General features: G+C 47.2%; 1 protein-coding gene across 1 annotated transcript in view; it reads right to left on the reverse strand.

The window, feature by feature from the left end:
* LOC135907283 (mucin-2-like) overlaps positions 1-9458 on the reverse strand; it is a 74883-nt gene that overhangs the window by 51211 nt on the left and 14214 nt on the right. Inside the window, exon 2 of the mRNA XM_065438971.2 lies at positions 6967-7082. Coding sequence (XP_065295043.1) covers positions 6967-7082 — 116 coding nt within the window. The remainder of the gene's footprint in view (positions 1-6966; positions 7083-9458) is intronic.

Consider the following 9458-nt stretch of genomic DNA (forward strand, 5'->3'; position numbering starts at 1 on the left):
GGGGAGTGAAAGAGCAACTGTTTGCCGGCTTGGTGAAAGATCCACCGACAACACTGGCGGAGTTCACAAAAGAGGCCACAGCCATTGAACGGGCCCTGCATCAACGATACCGCCAGCATGACAGGAGTAACTCGGCGGCGAACGCCACCGCACTGGCTGTGAGTAACGACAGGCCTCTGCGAAAAGTTGTCCGAGAGGTTGTGCGAAAAGAGCTTCGACAGCTCGGATTTGTTATTGCGCCTACGGAACCAGCGCCAGCGTTATCTTTTGCAGCTGATGTGGTCCGGGAAGAAGTCCGGCAAACTTTTTCATTGCCATGGACTGCGGTAACGTGCCGCGGCGCCTTACTTATGCGAATACTGTTCACCGGCCAGTCAACGCAACTTCGACGCCGTTGACACCCACAACTAGAACGTTACCTACGCTACAAGCAGTGTCGATAACGTCACCCCCGTCAACTCTACCGACCTCATCAGACAAAAAAGCATGCGACGTTTTCTGGGACTCTGTACATATTACCGGCGATTTATTACGAATGTCTCGCGCATCGCATGGCCGTTAACACAGCTGCCCAGAGACGTTATCCCCTTTACTTGGGCCGAAGACCAGCAGTGTGCATTTCACGAGCTCGGGCAACGCATGCAAGCGTCCCCTGTGCTAGCACACTTCGATGAGGACTCCCTGACGATATTGCATACAGATCTCTAGTAATGTCGGTCTAGGGGGGTGCGCGTACAATGGCAGGGCGACCGCAAAACGGTGATTGCTTACACCAGTAGGACACTACCCCGAGCCGAGGCTGACTGCTCCACCACTGAAAAAGAGTGCCTCCTAATGGTATGGGCATTTCTGAAATTTCGTTCGTATTTGTGCAGTCGGACTTTCATTGCCGTTAGAGATCACCATTCGCTCTGCTGGCTCGTTAATTTTAAAAGATTCTTCAGGCCAGCTCGCATGCAGGAGTATTGGACTCAAAGAGTTCGACTTTATTGGCGCATGCAAGTCACGCAGATGCCGACAGCCTTTCACGCTCTCCTGTTGAGCCGGCAGCACAAGACGATGACGACACGACCTTTCTGGGACTCGTGGACACTGCCGATCTTTCACGTTAGCAACAGGACGACATTGAATTGCTGCCGCTTATTGATTACCTGGAAGGACGAACCAACAGCGTGTCGAGGCAAATTGCAAGAGAACTGGGGTCGTACTGTTTGTTCCGCAACGTCCTCTACAAGAAGAACTTCTCACCTATTGCAGCTAGTAACTACTTACTCGTCGTTCCCTCATCGCTTCGACGAGAAATCTTACGTGCCTGCCACAACGAGCCGACCGCTGGACACTTCGGCTACACTCGCACATTGGCACCGATTCGGTAGAATTACTACTGGCCGAGACTTACTGCGGTCGTTAAGCGTTGCGTTCAGACATGTCTGGATTGCCAACGTCGTAAACCGCCATCCGTCAAACCAGCCGGCTTACTGCACCCTGTTGACGTACCGGCCACACCATTTGCACAAGTAGGCATGAACTTTCTGGGCCCCTTCCCAACGTCTACTACTGGTAATAGGTGGATAATCGTTGCCACGGATTATCTCACTATATATGCCGAGACAGGTACACTGCAACGGGCAACAGCACATGAAGCAGCGCGATTGTTTTCTCGAATACAACGGCATGGCGCTCCCGCAGTAGTCGTCACGAACAGAGGTATTGCGTTCATGACCAGCCTTTTTGAACATCGTTCTACGCCTAAGTGGTACCGCCGACCAGAAGACAACGGCCTGTCACCCCCAAACAAACGGACTGACGGAACTACTCAATAGAACACTGGCTGATATGATAAGCATGCAATGTAGAGCACAAGAACTGGGACGAGGTTTTACCTTATGTCACCTTCGCGTAAAATACGGATCGTCGAGAGACCACTCGCAAGACACCCTTCAGTCTCGTATACGGCCGTGAGGTTACGACAAAATTATGCGCAATGCTCCCTCATGAATTTGGTGACAGCGAGGCGGGTGCTGAAGAGATCACACAACGAGCAGAGGCAGCTATGCAGCTTACGCATCTGCGAATCCACGAACAACATGACTATGACGCCAGATGCTACAATCTTCAGCACAGACCCGTAACATATAACATGGGTGACAAAGTGTGGGTCTAGACATCTATTCGCCAGCGTGGGCTCTCTGAAAAGCTCCTGCGCAAATACTTCGGGCCCTGCACAGTTCCCCGACGCATCAGTGACGTCAACTACGAAGTCGTTCGAGATGGCTCTCCCTGTTCAAAGCAGCGACCGCGTTTACCTGAGGTCATTCACATGTTTCGCATGAAGCCGTACTATGAAGGTAGGCAAGATTGCGCAGTTTTATTATCGCTGTTTTCCAAACCTCTAGCATCGGGACGATGATTTTTTCATAAAGGGGGAGTAAATGGCACAACTATATTGCCGCAGGTATGTGCCAGTGAGGACGAGCTTGAAGTAGCGCTAGTGTTTAGGTTAACAGTGGAGACAAAGAAGGTGTTGTTGGTTTTCTTTGACGGCTAATAAAGTATATTTGTTGGTGGCGCTGCTCCGCGTCCTCGTGCATCCCACGTCATTACAGTGCCATTGCCGCATTCTGAGGAAGGTGCTGAGCAGGATAATGGAGAGGACGATCGAAAGAGCTCGTTCGTCGTTTGTGGTTATTCTGCCATCTTGGCTGTGACTTCTCTGTATATATTTGGTAAATAGAATTTTTCCTAATCTTTATCTACGTCACGATGTCTACAATGCTTGCACGCATACCTATCGTATGTTGGAAATGTTCTCAGCGTGTTATCATTCCTAGGCGAGTTGCTTTTACACCTGCGTGGCAGTTCCCTCGACGTCCTCTCTTCCCCCCTACCCCGCACGGCTGAGGTGTCCACCTCGAGGGAGACAGTTTCTGTGCGTTTGGTAATTAGAACATCTCAGTCTCGTTCGGGGTAAAGATCTCGAGGCCATTTTGTCAGATTGCTAATTACTGGGCTCTAGACTTATACTGAACTTGGTCTCTAGACGCACAAATCGAACCATCGCCTACGACCGCAGTTCCGCCAAAGTGTTTGCTGACAGCAAACACTTTGACCCATGGCATTTTTCACGACTGGATAGGGTTACAGGACGCATATATATAGGCCAGAACGGTGCCGCCAGTGTGTATAAAAAAACGCTACAGAAACACAGCCATTTTTTTTTCTGACATGGCTCCAGGTCCTTACACAATGACCCCACAGGGCATTCAGAAAAATTCAAGCAAGCTTGTAAGTTCGATAGCATTACGTTTAGGGCGCACAGATGCAGATACATGAGAGTCTTCATGGTTTGCACTGCTTCATTTCTCAGTGTACTTCTTGATACTCTTAGACAATTCAGCTCGCATAAGCTCTGCGAACGACAACACTAAGTGAGGAACCAACTATAAAGTTTCAAACGGTGTCACATTAGACGTTTCATTAGCTGCTGCCTTTTAAGAAGGAAAATTTAGTTAACAAATAAATAATAAATATCACTAAATATAGATATAAATATTTGGGCCACAGTACATAAATACAGATAAAAAAATATTGGGCCGCACTCATCTACGATGACTACTTAGGTATGCAAAAAGTCCGAACGCGTCATGTACGAGCGTTGTACAAGAGCCTGGCTTCTCTCTCGCGCTTCCCCATGGACAGGCTGCGTCTACTGGCGATGCCACCGTGGGCCGCGCATACCCATTACCACAAGTCAGCCAGGTTGGACTCAAATAGGTTCCTTGAGGAGTGGCGCATATCCGGAAGATCCAGGGGCAAATACCCAGTGGCACACACCCAATCAATGATACATCCCCACGTGAACTTCCCACGTTCGAGGCTCCCCTGCCTTAGGTTTCCCGTATGTATGTATGTATGTATGTATGTATGTATGTATGTATGTATGTATGTATGTATGTATGTATGTATGTATGTATGTATGTATGTATGTAACCGTTTTGCTGCCTTCGTGGGCCGCTGGGTAGTCCGTGATCGAATGGGTAGCGCATCGAGCTACTGTGCTCGGGGAACAGGTTTCGGAGCCAACCATCAGACCAACCTGGGTCACGGGAGTACGGGGCATTGTGTACATTCGTGTCGCTGTTCAACGAACCTCTTTCACACTGACATGCCTCACTGTAGATGCGAGAGTGGCTAGGTACCGCTGTTCGTAGAAACTCCTTGATGCCGACTTGGATCGCTGGGTATGGGCCGCTCGGTCTGTGCCTTGTCTCCAATGAACCTCTTTGATGCCAACTTGGGTCACTGGGTAGGTGCCCGCAGGTGTGCGCCGCTCTTCGCTCAACGTCTTCCACACCAACTTGGGTAACTGGGTGTGTACCACTGGAAATGTGCCGATCTACAACGACGAAAAAGATCCCTTCAGTTTATCTGATGCTGAGCGGAATCGAGCCCACATCACAGGCGTTCCTCAGGGACAGCAACCCGATGCATTAGCAGGCTGCGCTAGAAATGCAGTCGGTATGTGCCGCTCTTCAGCGAACGTCTTTCACGTCGAAGCTTCAGCGAGTTGCGCGATGAATACACCGGGTGTGTGTCGCTCTTCAATGAACCTCTGGCCAACTTGGGTCACTGAGTATGTGCCACTGAGAGTGCGGCAAGCGAGGAAGCAATTCTCAGCGTTCGCAGGCACCGGCACGCCACGCTTCTCGTCTCGGAGGCCACGCGCCGACTTCTCGGCAGTGCCTCTAGATGGCGCAGCTTGTCTAGAAAGAAGCACGCGAGGGGAGCCCGGTTGCCGCACATGCGCGTTTCTCAGCGTTAGCATGCACCGGCATGCCACGCATTTCGGAGGCTTCGCGGCGGCTCCGCTAAGTGGCGCCGAGTTTTCTTAGGGAAGCGTGAAAGAGGAATCCCGCTAGAGAACACGCCTCAGGCATAAATGTGGAACTAGTTTCGATGGTGGCAATACGTTGTGTCGCTATATTGATTCAATGCTAAGCGCGTTACCGTCGACAATCATCGTGATATAAGGACCGCCATTTTTTGTTTTAGACTGCGCTACTTTCGATATTGTGGAAATTGTGGATAGAACGTTGGTCTGTGATCGCGCACAATAGGTATTTTAATGCGAAAAGCATTAAAATACCTATTGTATGCCATTACTTTAGGATGTAACGCTTTAACGTTTCGTAATTGCTGCATATGCTGAAATGTCAATGCTTCGTGTGAAACCTTCCACCACGCAAATGTCGAGAACATTAGCGAGCGCGAAAACGCAAGGACGCCACCTAGTCTTTTTTAACTCACTCCAGCTTATGAGTACGCTTAATTTATCTCGGGTTGAACTCCACAAAACCTTACACAAATAAGCATGAAAGGCAGACAAGCTCTGATTAGACAATAGCAGAACAAATTTGTGTGATTTTTGTTACGTTATATAGAGAACGCGAAGTTCTACTGATTGTCAGTAAACTTAAGATTTCTGACTTAAATTTCTTAGCGGAAATACCTGAAAGTTGGCACACTAAATAAAATTGAAGCACGAAGTTTACAAATCCATAAGGTTGCACCAAAACCATGTTTTGTTGTTCTGTACACTTAAGTTGTTAAATGATATAAGTGGATAACTGTGACATCAACTTTCCATTTTAAGTGAAATTGTTGCATTGTTTACGAGGCCTTTAGGAAAATCATGCTCGCATTGTAGCGGTCTTCTTCAAAGCGGTGCATAATACGTCAATTTCGTCTGCTTTTGGTGCCTCCGTAGGAACACCTTGTTTGTGAAAAATTGGATCGTAAGCTTCAGCACCAGTCCTTTTTTAGCTTTGGTATTTTTATTAATGTTTTCAAAACCATAAGATATCCACTTGCCGCAGGAGATTTTAACTTCTTGGTCTAAATGAAACAAACGTCGTCTACTTCGCTACAGTGGAAGGCGAGTAATACGATTTATCTGTTCCTATATGTGTTTAATTAGTGAACGAATTCATTTGTTTATTTATTCACGTGCCTTCAAGGCCATATGGCATAACAGAGGGGAGTAGTCGTGCAAAACTTGAAAAATATAAACAGACTACAGTGAGTGTCGTAGTTACACAAAAATATTGCTCCTAGTTATGCAATATTAAAGAAGGCTTCGCCAAAATGTTTCCTGTTAGAGATGGCCACTATTTCCGAATGAAGGTGGTTCCAATCAAGGGATGTACGTCGAACAAAAGACAAAAAATGCTTAGTGTTGCATGATTGAATTCCGACTTTGTACTGACGATGGATGCCATGCGACGCGTATTATTGGCGAGTAATCAGTGCATCATGAAGGGTGCTATGATGTCATAGCTTATGAAATGTAAACATAGTCATGAAACTTTCAGGTGATATGTTAGAGAAGGAAGGGACAGGTTAGCTTTTAAGGAAGCTATACTAGCGGTTCGGTTATTGTTAGAAAAGACGCCATTCCAGGGGCTCCTGAGGCAAAGTTTCCGCTTTAGTGAAGGGTCACGAAAGAGAAATGAAAGTTTAGCCCTTGCTCAATACCGGAAAAAGAAGGAGCCGCTCCCCCGGCGAAAGGACGTTCGGTGAGCCAGAAAAGACGCCGAAACGGAAGACGCGTTCGAGTTCACGTTGGCTCGCCGTGATGTCAGGCAAATCGACAGCGCCTGTTTGGGCCTAGCTGATTTTCTTGTGACCAAGGATGCACTCGGTGTATTGCGTTGTCGCCAAAGTGAGCAAGTTTAGAGAATTTCAGTACGCCGCAAAGGCGTATAGGCGAAAGTGCTTTAAGAAAACTTTTACGTCTCACTGTCGTAGCGGCTCTGGGATTTAAGCACGAAATTTAAAAGAAATTAACTTTGATGTTCATTTTTTTTCTTGTAGTAATAATAATCGCCGAGTCTTTCGAAAACACCTGCGTAACGTATTCACTGCTTATGTTTACGCATGCAGGCGCATCCTCCTCCTATGGCTTACCGCTGTGCCTGCGGTCCTTGGCTCGGCGGCTGGAGGCGGGTCGGCCAGCAGCCTCCTGGTTGCCGGCACAGGTCGGGCTGGAGCGTCGGCAGCGGCGCGTCGGCGGCGACTCGCAGCTGGAGACCAGCGGTGACGAAAACCACGAGTCGACATCACAGCAGCTCAAGATCGCACGCTTATTGGACGCTTCGTGGCGCTCAACACACTCGAAAATGGCACGGTAAGAGCGTAAGAGTACCCTAATAAAACGTTTCTCAGCAGTTGCAAGTTTTGCTCACGCGCATATTCGTCGTGGAATTCTTACGCGATCACCCACAAGACCCACCAGCAGAAACGCGAGATTCATTCCTGATCGCCACCGAAGAGCAACATGGCGCCTCCCATAAGAATCACCCGCGCTCTCCACGGGAGCTGCTTGTGTGGCGGTTCAGCTCGGAAATTAAAGGCAGTACATGAATTCACTTAAACTCCGTCCTTTTGATTTCAAACGGCTTTGCGACTTTGCAAATTGATCATTTTCAACAACATATCTTGTTATAAACGCGACAATATGAAATTATTATGTGTGTGCAAAGAGAATCGCCAATCGCCAATCGCCATATGCATGCTTGAAAACCAACATCGCTACGAGAGACAAGGACACAGAAATAAGGTATGTTCACAACACAAGCATTGGCTTTCATCGAAGAGAGTACTTGAGTAATTTTCAAGAATATGTACGCACGAGCTGGCCAAATTAACAATGATAAACCACTAATTTGTCTAAGTTCCCGTACTGTTGCTGTACGTGTTTAAAGGGGTGCGATTTCTTAAAAAGACGCGTAATATTAAACGCCACCACAGCACCAGAAGCAAGAAGAGCGAAGATTTGACTTCAATGCGCACTATTTTGTTTGTTTTACGTAGATTTTTAACAACTGCGCTGGATCCGTCGCAATCTTATTCTCTATTCATACCAATGCCGGTAAGGATACGAATATCCTTAAACCCGCATATTATCACCGCCGTGATGGCCTCGTGATGCGAAGAACGGAGGTATATACCACTGGGTGTAGGCGGGCTGCTGACCATCGCGTTAGGCAATTGTGACGATGTCTCCCAGAGTGAGGCTCGTGGTTCTTGCGCTTGGTATGCGTTGTGGCGCAACGTATACTCTACCGCGACAGCGACGAAATTTTCACGCCGTATGGGAGGCCGCTTGGTCGACACCGTGGTGTAGCCGACCATAATCCCTCGCTTAGCTGTAAAGAGTCTAATACGACCACAGTGCGAAAACGGCAACACACCAATAGCCAATAAAGACGGACACTGCAAGCGCTTCCAGCGAAGGTGACCACGCCAGTCATTACACACTAAACATTTTTACGCCCTTATGGGTGTGAATAGGGGTGCTTTCGGCATTTACACCCATGCCCACACCCTTCTAGCACCCTTTTCGGCCAAAGCACCCTATCACAAGGGTGGATACCACACATAAGGTGTGACTTTGCTCAAAGAAGGGTGTTAAATCGACGCCTGAAGGGTGTTGAACGTATTGATGCATAAATCTGAGTAACGTGTACACGTCCACGCATTAAGCAATGTGTGTATGTATTGCATTTTTAATGCGAAAGCGTTTCATGGCCTTTCAGGTAGGAAAGGTGGCGTTCTCCGCAACAACAATCCATACGGGACCCTGCTCATGCCAATCTTGTCATTTCCCTTGAAAGCATTCAGAACCGCGCCGCCCGCTTTATTCTCTCAAATTATTCACTTCATTCAAGCGTCACGTCCATGAAAAGAACACTAGGTGAACCTGATCTTTGGTTACGTCGCAAATACATTCGTCTCTGTCTTTTTCATAGAATATGCTAATTTAACCCTTCTCGTAAAGAAAATCTTTTCACCACACCAAGTTCTCGTCTCGCATCGACCATCAACACAAAATTGATGTGCCATTCTTCCTTTTTGCCAAGAACAGCCACTGAACGCAACCGCCTTCCCGCCTCCACAGTCTCAATTTGTGACACCACTAATTCAAGGTCGCCGTTCAAATTATCGTATGGTTTGATTTTCTATTTTTGCGCTGCATTGCAATTATTGCATATTTTCACCACTTCTTTCTGTTGTGCCTACTAGGCCTTGAATGTATATAATAAATAAATAAAATGTGAAGTCATCACCGTCTTTTATGACGTCAGTAGTGATACAGAAGGTAGTAAATACAACAACGTTAAGTATGAGCAATTATGGGTAAATAATGTGAAATAATGTGAATAAGGGTGGAATAAATTGCATTAAGGTTCGTACAAACTATAGCACGGTGGATTACGGGAGATTAAGGTAGAATTGTGAAGAACACGTGACAATGTATGAACTAACGTATCATGGTCACGTGACAATTGCAAGTGTAGATGCGTGAAGCGATTAAGTTTTCCCATTCCTAAGTGACTGTCGATATTTCTTCAAGGATTGTGATGTTACTGGCATGACGGCCACTCCAAAAATGTATC

Source organism: Dermacentor albipictus, chromosome 7 (assembly GCF_038994185.2).
Source record: "Dermacentor albipictus isolate Rhodes 1998 colony chromosome 7, USDA_Dalb.pri_finalv2, whole genome shotgun sequence".
Classification (NCBI taxonomy): Eukaryota; Metazoa; Arthropoda; class Arachnida; order Ixodida; family Ixodidae; genus Dermacentor; species Dermacentor albipictus.